The sequence below is a fragment of the Podarcis melisellensis genome (assembly GCF_964234715.1).
Source record: "Podarcis melisellensis genome assembly, chromosome: 13".
Lineage (NCBI taxonomy): Eukaryota > Metazoa > Chordata > Lepidosauria > Squamata > Lacertidae > Podarcis > Podarcis melisellensis.
In genome coordinates this window covers 305,729-318,283 of record NC_138545.1, presented here as the reverse complement: position 1 = coordinate 318,283, position 12,555 = coordinate 305,729, and the positions used below count along the sequence as shown (strand labels likewise).

At 52.1% G+C, this 12,555-nt stretch overlaps 1 protein-coding gene across 1 annotated transcript in view; it reads left to right on the top strand.

Moving 5' to 3' along the window:
• Positions 1–12,555, top strand: part of LOC309354617 (uncharacterized protein) — a 42,320-nt gene extending 29,765 nt beyond the window's left edge. The window contains exon 6 of the mRNA XM_081884851.1: positions 11,901–12,555. Within this exon, the coding sequence (XP_081740977.1) occupies positions 11,901–12,130 (230 nt within the window). The 3' untranslated portion in view covers positions 12,131–12,555. The remainder of the gene's footprint in view (positions 1–11,900) is intronic.

Below are 12,555 nucleotides of genomic sequence, written 5' to 3'. Positions count from 1 at the left end.
CCCTTCTGCCTTTTTCCACAGGGATCAGGATGTGGATAGGCTTTCTGAGTGTTCAGGGAAGTCGGTTCTGCCAGGTTTTTGTTTGTGTGGATTTTTTGGTGGAGTCTTTCTCCAAATTGATTTCCAATAGATGGAGGTTTTTTCTGCTATGTATTAATTTCCAGATCAGTCTTTGCCACCTCCAATCGTCCATAAATCTCTTCCGGCATCGGAACAGCTTCCTTCCTTCCTTCCTTCCTTCCTTCCTTCCTTCCTTCCTTCCTTCCTTCCTTCCATTTCTAAATCTGTGGACTTTTCTTCATCTACTGCTGTCTCAGGTTTTTCCCCAACAGATTGTGTCCGTTCTCTCATCTGCAGTCTCTCTCAAAACTCTCCAGCTATTCTGCACATTTTGTCCATTAGCTGCTGGTTATGACATATCAAAAATCAAAAGGCTTCATTGTTATCTTTGCTATGATTTACTAATTATGATTTATTAGTTCTCCTTCTTTGATCTTCTCTGCTTCTCTGCACTTATAAAAATTTACCATCTGTTTTCAGTTCGTTCCACACAGGTAAAACAGAAAAAGGAGATTTACGAACAGTGTAGCTTAGAAGTTAATAAAGGCAAACTTTCAGAATAATATATTCGTTTTAATCTTTTGAAATGACCAGTAGTTAGTTTTGACCTTTTTGATACATTTTCAAGACACATTTAGAATTCTGTCATTACCCAGCAGTTTAATTCACCCCTGGACGCTAGGTAATTGGTAGACAGAGAATCCAATTCATATTCAAATAGACTTCTTGTGCGATATTGATTGAAGACGTGACCGTCTAATTGATTTACGATCGGCAATTAGCCCTTTATCACGGTCCGGCACGTTTCCTCACAAACTGCGCAGCTCTTGCTTCCCTCTGGTCACGTCGTGCAGAGTAAAACACAGCGGTAAAAAAACTGTCGCCTAGCTTCAGATAAACTCAGAGAGCACTTAAGTCCATTTACAGTTGTTTATTGAAACATTTCATCAACAGAATCCCGGACTTCTCTCAGCCATAGCAAAGGCACGTCTTTCTCTCTCAAAGACCCAGAGAAAGAGTGGTTGACTCCTCCCAGCTTCTAGAAGCTGACGTCAGAATGTGACGCACTCCTCAGAACACTTAACCAGTTAAGTTCTGAATCTCTACACCCCCTCTTGCGTCGCGTTCTGACAAGACCTGTGAAACATCCTCCCCCAATGCCTTGCGCCCTCTCCTGGCGTTCCTGTTAGGCAACTGTGGAACAACCTCACAACTCTCAGAATCGCACTGTGCGAAACTTACCCACGCACCTGTGGCCTGGTACCTCTCAGGTGGAATACCCTTTGTTGTGCGACTGGACCGCCTGTGTACAAACTCAGGTGTTTCCTCTGACTCACTGTGGTCAGCAGGTGTGTCCTCAGCATCACGGGATTCCCCCTCTGACTTGAAGCGTCTTCGAATCCTTTCCATTACACTCACAGGAGAACTAGGCTCACTCTTGAGCTCTCTTTTAACAACTTGTGGAGATGCCCCATCCTGCTCTTGACCCTGGTCAGTGACCTGGTCGTCATCAGCAGGCTCAGCCTCTCCTTCCTCCTCATCAGAACTGTCCTCTGGATCAGAGAGACAATCTGAAAGAACATCACGCTGGACAACAATCTTTGGCCTTTCACTCTGCTCAAAGAATTCAGCGTGTTTACTGATCAGCACTTTACTCTGATCACCTGACGGGTAAGCAAATCGCCATGCACATGCTGCTGGTTCATACCCACAGAAGATCATTTTCTGGAACTTGGATCCATCTGGCCCTCGCAAAGCCTCAGGCACCGGTACAGATGCAGGTGATCCAAACTTGCGCAGAAAATGAACCTGGGGTTTTCTGCCATTCAACAAAGAAAACGGTGTGTCACCTACCAGTGAATTGTAGGTCCTATTCCAGGTGAAGCATACGCATCTGGTTGCCTCCAGCCAAAACTTAGGAGGTAACCCAGACTCTGTAAGCGTCACCTGTGCAGCTTTGACCAGAGCCTCACTTCTAAGCTCTGCCACCCCCCTCTGCTGGGGATCTGTAACTGTGTGACGTATCCCTTTCTTGTGAAAGAACTTCTGCAGAGCAGAACCAGTGTACTTAGCATTTCTGTCACTGATGACTGCTCTCACCCTGGTGGAGAACCTCTGTTCTACCTCCTCAATCCAGCTCCTGATCAGCTGTGCTGCATCCTCCTTGGATTTGAGACCAAAACTCCAGGTGTTCTGTGAAAAACTGTCTTGAACCGTTAGCAGAAACCTGGCCCCTCCCAGACTCTTTTCCTCGACAGGACTGAACAAATTTATGTGTACCAGCTCAAAGGGTTTAGTGGTAACCCTTTCCACCTTCGGATAACTGCACCCTTTTACCTTTCCCTGTCTGCAAGTGTCACAATTAATGGCACTTCCACAATTTTTAATCCTACACCCCTTGGCAACCTCAGGCAGAGTCTGCAAGTCCTCTACCGACCCATGAATTGTTCTCTGATGCCATACGCATGCACATGTGGCATGAGCGGGAATTATAGTACGCTGATTGGGAACTGTAGCACGCAATGCTTGTGCTTTCTCAACCTTCCCCTCACCCCCAAGAGACGTTTTAAGAATGAAAAGATCATTCTGCCCCTTCTTAACCTTGGCAAGTATCCTCCCTTCCTTGGAGATTGTACAGACAGCATTTTCAAAACAAACTTTGAACCCCTTATTTAACAAATAAGGCACAGACAAAAGACAGTGAGGCATCTCTGGGATGGTGCACACTTCGATCTGCTCCTGCAAAACAGAAAGAAACAATGTACCACAGTTAGTGACATTTTTTCTCTGTCCATCTGCAAATAAAACAGTTTGTCCCGTGGAAACTGCTTTGCAATTCCACAACTTGACTGCAGGTGTCTCAGGAACCATGCTGCGGTTAGCTGCTGAGTCAATAACAAAGCTCAGCTCAGTGTTTCTCACACAGCTGTTCTCAAACAAAGCCATGCTTGCAGAGAGCTGATAAGGCTCCTCTTCGCGTCTGGCACGTCCACTTCCCCGCCTGCCCGCCTGGCCAGGCTTGTTGTCATGGAAACCCTGCTGATTCCCATGAGAAGTGACCTTGGCAACATCCTGCTTCGATTCTCTGCTCCGGTGGGGGCAATTGCGTTGTAAATGCTCCGTAGAATTACAGACGTAGCAACGACGAACAGACAAAGCCTGGACCGTGCATTCCGCTGGCCTGGCTCCGCCCTTACACCCGGAGCTCCCGGTGCCAGCTTTGCACTCCTTCTGGCGTCGTTGTTCTTCATCCTGTAAACATCCCGCCACGTAATTCAGAGTCAAATTCTGGGGATCCATCGATTCTAGAGTTAGACACAAATTGTCATAACTCTTGTCCAGAGAGCTGAGCAGAATGTACACCTTCAGCTCCTCTGTAAAGTCGACTTGTAACAGTCTCAGCTGGTTAAACACAGCTATCATATCAGTCACATGCTTCCTGATGCTATCCCCAGGGCGTAACTTCATCTCAAACAAGCGTCTGGTGGTGTGGATCTTTGCCCCAGCAGTGGTTCTGTGATGCACCCTCTGCAGCGCCTCATAAGCATCACACGCTGTCAGGGGTTCAGGAGCAGAGGGACAGGGAAGGGAGGAATTAGAGACCGAGGGAGAGGAATCCGAGGGAGAAGTCAGCGATGATAGCCGTCCGAGGTCTCTAAGTCTCTCCAGCGAATCAGAGGATTCACAGAAAGGGGCTCCCGTGATCAGAGCAAGGGGGTTGCCAAGGGGAACACCCCAGGAGGGAGGGGCCAGAGAGGGCTCAGAGAGCAGCAGCTGGAAATCGGGACCAGCTTCCCCACCGGAGAGCAGTAGGGGGGAGGAGCCCCAGGCATCGGGAGCAGGCAGCTCTCCGTCAGCGGAAGGACAGGAGTCAGGGTTAGCCACGCCTGCATCAGAGAGCGAGGAAACGGTCAAAAGGAAGGTCAGGGGCAGCGCGCGCGCGCCAAGTTCAAATGTACAAGAGGGTGGCGCCATAAGCAGCCCGGAGAGGGAGCCGGGTCCCAAAGCCCGCCGAAGAGAGGGGGAGGAGTCCGAGGGGTCCGCATCCGAAGCGTCCAGGAAGGAAGGCACCCAGGGGGGTAGTAGGACCCAGAGGCGGAAGGAGAAACGCAGAAGGTGGAGTAAGGCTAGAGTGTTGAACTGGTGTACAGGGGGCGGAGACTCAGATGAGGCTTCGCTGGTCTAGGGTCTAGACGTAGAGATGCACGCTAGGGTTTGAAAATGGGAATTAAACTTCAATAAAGACTTTGTACAGTTCCGCTGGCTAGCGTTGGTCTTCTGTGAGCTGGGACCTGGAGGCAGTCTCTGACAGTAAGCCTCATCTCAAATTTTCACCGGTTTTCTTCGCCTCAAGCATCGCTACGGGAGCGAGGCAGGGAGGGCAGAAGACTGGTGCCTTGCGAGCTCACAAAAGTCAGGCGAGATGACTACAGAACAGAAAATAGCTTCCCTGCAAGAAGCGGTGACACAACTCAGCGCTGAAATAATCGCATCCAGGAAGAGAGAGGAAGAAGCGGCGGCTGCCTGCAGAGATCTTCAAGCCAGGTTAGAGGGGCTTGCGAAGCAGGGGCTACCGGGACCCAGATCCGAGGGGATTGGGTTGGGGAAAAGAGGAGCCAGCATTGTATCTCATTTTGATGGGAATTTGCAGCAGTACCCCAATTTCCGAGCAGACGTGCTGTTTGCGCTGCAGCTGTTGGAGAGAGACTTTAGAGATGAGCAAGAGAAAGTGGGGTTCATCCTGTCCCATTTGCATGGGGACGCGAAAGCATGGCTGCGAAATCTGTGGAGGGACAAGGATCCAGCGCTCCAAAGCGCAGATGCATTCATTAAGGCGATGGATTCCTGTTTCTTATCAAACATAGACATTGATATTGCCAGAAAGGACATATTTGGGCTAAGACAAGGGAAAGCCAGCGTCAGGCAGTATCATTCCAGGTTTTTTGCATTGGTCAACGCGCTGAATTGGGATAAGGATTCTCCGCCAGTTAGAGACCTTTTTTTGGAGGGATTGAGCCCACAGATCAAAGATGAGATGGCACGGGGAGAGAGACCCACAACCACTCAGCAAGTGGTGGAAAGAGCGCTGTCGATTGGGGTGAGGCAGGAAGAACGGCCATGGAGCAAAGAAGAAGGACGTTGGGGACGCACACCAGGGAGGGTGCCCCCCCTCTTGTCTAGAGAGACAGCGCGTGCGCAGTCCACGCCTCCACAGGGAGGGGGCGAAGAGCAGATGGAGATTGGAGGTGCTAGGGCTCTCTCAGCTAATAGAGCCTTAACACCGGGAGCAGTAAAACCGAAGCTGCCTAGAAGGAACAGGAAGTGCTATATATGTGAGAGTGAGGAGCATCTGGCGAAAGAGTGTCCCCAGAGGCTCCGCAAGCAAACTGCAGCCTCAGTGACAGTATTGGAAACAACTCAGCAGAGAGAACCACAGCAGGGAAACGACGAAGTCTGGCTGGAATAGGAGGCACTGGGGCCCAGCCAGACAAGTCAGTGAAGAAGTCCCCAGAGATTTTGCAGCCCACAGACCCCCTCCCGCCCAAACCAGTGGTGCAGCTCACCGCATCGCTCCAGCTGCCCAATGGACTCACCTTAGAAGTGCCTATCACAATTGACTCTGGCAGTAATGCAGACTTTATAGGACTGGAGTTCATTCAACGACACAACATAGCTTTACTGCCAGCCACGCTGCCCCTGAAGGTTGTCACGGTGGATGGCAGGGAACTGCTAGGGGGGCAGGTGGTGCAGCAGACGCCGCCGATGGTGATGCAAATTGGGAATCACGGGAGGTCATCAGCTTCAATGTCACCCAACTGTCAGACACGCCTGTAGTATTAGGCATGAGTTGGCTGCACAGGCACAGCCCAGCGTTGGCTTGGTACCAGCGCCAACTAACGTTTGGATCCTCCTACTGTGCAGAACACTGCATCATACCCAGCCCAGAGGAGGAAGAGGAGGACCCGCAGTTACAGTTGGGCACGCTGCAAGCAGTACCCCACAAGTATGCGGAGTTTTTGGAGGTTTTCTGCGAGAAGGAGGCGGACAAGCTACCTCCTCACAGACCCTATGATTGCAAGATTGACCTCCTGCCGGGGGCGACGCTGCCAACGGGGAAACTGTACTCCATGTCTGAGGATGAACTGCAGGAACTCAGGGAGTTCATAGATCACAATTTGCAGCGTGGGTTCATCCGGGAGTCGAAAGCGGTGGGAGGCAGTCCAGTATTCTTTGTGAAGAAGCGGGACACGCCCCAACGGAGGCTGGTGGTGGATTTCAGGATCTTAAACTCGAAAACCAAGCCCTCAGCTTTCCCCATGCCCAAGATAGACGACCTGCTCGCGACGGTGCGGAAAGGACGCGTTTTCACCAAGTTGGATCTACGTGGGGCGTACAACCTGATTCGCATGCGCGAGGGCGACGAGTGGAAGACGGCCATGTTCACGCCACTGGGCACCTACGAATACAGAGTTATGCCCTTCGGATTGCAAAATGGCTCTCACACTTTCCAAGCCTTTATGCATCATGTGCTGGCGGGGCTCCTTTACAAGAAGTGCGTATGCTTCCTGGACGACATCCTGATTTTTTCAGAATCGCGCGAGGCGCACGAGAGGGATGTCAGGGAAGTTCTGCAGAGACTGAAGGAGCACAGGCTGTACGCCAAGCTGGAGAAGTGCCAGTTCGACGTGACGGAGGTGGATTTCCTGGGCTACAAGCTGTCAGACAAGGGGCTCGCCATGGACAGCGCCAAGGTTAGCGCAGTTTTGGACTGGAAAAGCCCACGCAATCGGAAGGAAGTCCAGCGGTTTGTCGGCTTTGCCAACTTTTACCGCAAGTTCATCAAGGGATTTGCCATGCAGACAGCGGCCATCACCGACACGCTCAGCTCCAAGAAGAAGAAATTCATCTGGACGGAGCAAGCGGAGCAGTCCTTTCAGAGACTCAAGCGGCTCTTCGCGTCAGAGGAGCAGCTGCTGCATGTGAATCCCAGCAGACCCATGAGGGTGGAGACAGACGCCTCAGACAGAGCCGTGGGAGCTGTCCTGTTGCAACAAGACCAGCAGGGGGACTGGAGGCCGTGCGCCTTCTACTCGAGGAAGCTCAGCAAGTCGGAGCAGAATTATACCATCTGGGACAGGGAGTTGCTAGCCATCCATGCAGCGTTCAAGGCATGGCGGCACTTCCTTATCGGAGCCAGACACACAGTGCAGGTCCACACGGACCACAAGAATCTGGAGTACTGGCGCACGGCTAGGTTCCTCAACCAGCGACACATTAGATGGGCGGAGTTCTTCGCGGACTTCGACTTTAAGATAGAGTACATTCCGGGCGACAACAACGTGATGGCGGATGCTTTGTCCAGAAAGCCGCAATACCTGGAGGAGGCGGCACCGCCGGCGGCCAAGCACATTTTCGCACCGGAAGCGTGGGCATGCGCGTCGGCAACCGTGGACCTGGAGGCCGTCCGTCGAGCGCTGCGGGAAGACCCCTTCGCACAGGCCAGGATGGAGGAGGTGCACAGGGGCACAGCGAGGGCCGACGAGTTCCAGATACGCGATGGGTTGCTCCTCCACAAGGGAGCACTCTACGTGCCGGGAGACGACCTCCGCGCAAGGGTTCTGCAGCAGCTACACGACGCTCCCACAGCCGGGCACTTTGGCAAAGAAAAGACTGTCGAACTAGTAGCCAGAGACTTTTGGTGGCCCAAGATGCGGGGGGAAGTCGCGGATTACGTCGCGAGATGTGACACCTGCCAAAGGGCCAAGTCAGTTCACAAACCGCCGGCGGGATTGCTGGAACCGCTGCAAACACCGGCTGAACCGTGGGAGAGGGTGGCCCTGGACTTCGTCACGGATCTGCCCAGTTCGAGGGGAAAGACAGCAGTGCTAGTGGTGGTGGACATGTTTACTAAAATGGCACACTTCATTCCGTGTGCGAAGGTAGCCACGGCAGAGCAGACCGCCAAACTGTTCATTGACCACGTGTTCAAGGTTCACGGTCTGCCACGATCTATTCTCTCCGACCGGGGGCGACAGTTCATCTCGAACTTCTGGCAGAAGCTGATGGGCATTCTGAACGTCAAAGTCAATTTGGCGTCGGCGAGACACCCACAGACCAACGGACAAGCGGAGAGGGTCAACGCCATCATGCAGCAGTACCTGAGATGCTACGCCAATCAGCAGCCCACGACATGGGTGGACTACCTGCCACTCGCTGAGTTCGCTTACAACAATACGAAGCACGTGTCGACGGGGGTGACGCCGTTCTTTGCCAACAACGGGAGGCATCCCAGAACCTTCCCGAGTTTAGAGAGAGTGGGGGAGGGGGAGCCACAGGCAGCGGAAGCCTTAGCGTCGGAGTTGCAGGAAGTCCACGAACAGCTCAGGAGGCAGTTAGAACTCGCAAAACACGCATACAAAGTGCAGGCAGGCAGACACAGAAGAGTTGGGGAAGACATACAGGTGGGAGACTGGGTCTGGTTAGCAGCGCAAGCAGTGCCGACCAGATCGTTAGCGAAGAAGAAGCTAGGACATAAGCAGCTAGGACCTTACCAAGTCCAGGCACAGGTCAATCCAGTGGCCTTCCGGTTAGCGCTTCCGGAGGGTTCCAGGATGCATCCGGTGTTCCATAGATCAGTGCTCACGCCCTACAAAGCACCTCATAGATTTCAGGAGCCAGACACAGCACCGGACCCGCCCAGAGAAGGGCCCAGACAGGGGGGGTCGCCAAGGAGGGGGCACATCAACGAGGTCACAGAGATTTTAGACTCGAGATGGGGGGAAGAAGGAGTAGAATATCTCCTAGCCAGAGAGGGTACCCCGGCCACTGCGAACAGCTGGGTTCCGGACTATGCTTTGGAGGAGCCTCTGCTCAAAGAGGAGTTTCATGCCCTCTTCCCACACAGGCCCATGCCAGCCGAGTATTTCGACGACTGGCTCTTCACAACCACTCTTTCGGCCAGCACATTCCAGGGGTTCGACTCGGACGAAGAACAGGCCCCAGTCCCGAGCTCCCGGGTGGGTTCGCCACCGGGGTCTGCCTCAGACAGCTCTTATTGGTGGGACGATCGACCAGAGGAGCAGTGGCGCAGGAAGTGGCTGAGTGGTCCTTGGCTGGGATCACCCGAAGAGGGGGAGGGGGGCGAGACGGACATGGACGTGTTGGGGGAAGACGTGGGGTTCGAGCACGGAGACAGAGAGATGGAAGCAGAGGAGAGAGATGTCGACGAGTACATGGGGGACGAACTGTATCCTGCACGCACCCCCGCTACGACGGAGCACCCAGTACCCACACCGGAAGGAGGGGAGGGGGGAAGGGGGGGCTTCGAGGGGGGGATGGATGTCAGGGGTTCAGGAGCAGAGGGACAGGGAAGGGAGGAATTAGAGACCGAGGGAGAGGAATCCGAGGGAGAAGTCAGCGATGATAGCCGTCCGAGGTCTCTAAGTCTCTCCAGCGAATCAGAGGATTCACAGAAAGGGGCTCCCGTGATCAGAGCAAGGGGGTTGCCAAGGGGAACACCCCAGGAGGGAGGGGCCAGAGAGGGCTCAGAGAGCAGCAGCTGGAAATCGGGACCAGCTTCCCCACCGGAGAGCAGTAGGGGGGAGGAGCCCCAGGCATCGGGAGCAGGCAGCTCTCCGTCAGCGGAAGGACAGGAGTCAGGGTTAGCCACGCCTGCATCAGAGAGCGAGGAAACGGTCAAAAGGAAGGTCAGGGGCAGCGCGCGCGCGCCAAGTTCAAATGTACAAGAGGGTGGCGCCATAAGCAGCCCGGAGAGGGAGCCGGGTCCCAAAGCCCGCCGAAGAGAGGGGGAGGAGTCCGAGGGGTCCGCATCCGAAGCGTCCAGGAAGGAAGGCACCCAGGGGGGTAGTAGGACCCAGAGGCGGAAGGAGAAACGCAGAAGGTGGAGTAAGGCTAGAGTGTTGAACTGGTGTACAGGGGGCGGAGACTCAGATGAGGCTTCGCTGGTCTAGGGTCTAGACGTAGAGATGCACGCTAGGGTTTGAAAATGGGAACTAAACTTCAATAAAGACTTTGTACAGTTCCGCTGGCTAGCGTTGGTCTTCTGTGAGCTGGGACCTGGAGGCAGTCTCTGACACACGCGTTCTCAATATCCTCAACCAAAGGCAGCTGTGAGCCATCCAAGCTAAGCACAATAGCTCCCAGGGCTCTTTGATTTCTCCGCTGAGAAGCGTGGGCATTTTGGATATCAGCCTGTGTAGCTGCAGGCCCTGGTGTGGGAAGTGGGGGCGTCTGTACAGCCTCCCAGAGTCCCTTAGCCACCAGCCAAGCTTTCAGTCTCCGGGACCATTCTTCCTAATTCTGGCCGTTTAGTTTTTCAAAGGGTGGGGCATACGAATCGTGGCCGTCCGCCATGTTCTCCCGTTCTCCCAAGGGGCCCAAGCTTACTTACGATCAGCTTCAGCTTCTTCTGGGTCTCCCTTCCGTGGAGAAACGATTTTCCAGCTGCTTCTCAGCTTCCAGCTCTCTCAGCAGCGCTGCTTTGTAGCTCCAGGCAAACTTTCGCGTCTTTCAGCCAGCCGTTTGCCTCCGGCTTGCCCCTCCTCTGCCTCGGAACGCTCACTTCAAAGCATTCCGGGAGCCTCCAGCGACAGTTTTACGAGCGGTGACTGACCTTCCATAACCTGTGGAATATTGATTGAAGACGTGACCGTCTAATTGATTTACGATCGGCAATTAGCCCTTTATCACGGTCCGGCACGTTTCCTCACAAACTGCGCAGCTCTTGCTTCCCTCTGGTCACGTCGTGCAGAGTAAAACACAGCGGTAAAAAAACTGTCGCCTAGCTTCAGATAAACTCAGAGAGCACTTAAGTCCATTTACAGTTGTTTATTGAAACATTTCATCAACAGAATCCCGGACTTCTCTCAGCCATAGCAAAGGCACGTCTTTCTCTCTCAAAGACCCAGAGAAAGAGTGGTTGACTCCTCCCAGCTTCTAGAAGCTGACGTCAGAATGTGACGCACTCCTCAGAACACTTAACCAGTTAAGTTCTGAATCTCTACACTTCTGACCTTGCAGATGGAGTTGGTTTGATGATTGAGCCAAAGAAATTTCATCCCAAACAAGAACAGGCTTTTTGAATCTGAATTTCCCATAAATATGTCAGTGAATGTCAGTCAGCAAAGGCAGTGAACTCTGCTGTAAGACTTCCCATCTAACTTCCTTCAGATCTTCCTTTATCATAAATGTTCATGAGCGTTATTCAAAAACTGGGAACTCCATTTCTTTCTTAGGCTCTGACCTGTTCCTCTCTTCGTTGCAGTTGGTGATGAATTAGAAATTAAGAACAAGGGACAACACGACAAAATCCACACAGTGGAGAAGCCATATCAAGATTTGGAGTGTGGAGAGAACTTCAGTCAGAGCTCCCATTCCACTTCCCATCAAAGAAATCCTATTGGGAAGAAACCCTTTCAGTGCTTAGAATGTGGGAAGAGCTTCAGTCGGAAGAATAGTCTTACTTCCCATCTAAATATTCATACTGGGGAGAAACCATATCAGTGCTTAGAATGCACAAAGTGCTTTGCTGCAAGAAAAAAATTATGGCAACATAAGAGAATTCACACTGGGGAGAAACCATATCAGTGCCTGGAATGTGGAAAGAGCTTCAGTTGGAAGCATAGGCTCACTTCCCATCAAATAATTCATACAGGGGAGAAACCATTTCCATGCATGGAATGTGGGAAGAGTTTCAGGAAGAGGACCTATCTCACTTCCCATCAAAGAATTCACACAGGGGAGAAACCATTTCAGTGCCCGGTATGTGAGAAGTTATTTAGTACAAGAAGAAACTTACATCAACACAAGAGTATTCACAGTGGGGAGAAACCATACCAGTGCTTGGAATGTGGGAAGAGCTTCAGTCAAAAGGGAAGTCTCACTTCCCATCAAAGAATTCATACAGGGGAGAAACCATTTCAGTGCCCGGAATGTGAGAAGTTCTTTACTACAAGAAGAAACTTACATCAACACAAGAGTATTCACAGTGGGGAGAAACCATACCACTGCTTGGAATGTGGGAAAAGCTTTAGGAAGTGGACCTATCTAACTTCCCATCGAATAATTCATACAGGGGAGAAACCATTTCAGTGTGTGGAATGCGATAAGTTCTTTACTACAAGAAGAGACTTGCATCAACACGAGAGAATTCACACTGGGGAGAAACCATATCAGTGCTTGGAGTGTGGGAAGAGCTTCAGGCGGAGCTCATGTCTCACTTCCCATCAAAGAATTCATACAGGGGAGAAACCATATAAGTGCTTGGACTGTGGGGAGTCTTTTCCCACAAGCAAATGCTTCCGTCGACATCAGAGTATTCACAGTGGAGAGAAACCATACCAGTGTGTGGAATGTGGAAAGACTTTCTTCAGGAAGGAGAGTCTCACTTCTCACCAAAGAATTCATACAGGGGAGAAACCATTTCAGTGCTTGGAGTGCAGGAAGTGCTTTACTACACGAAAAGGCTTCCATCGA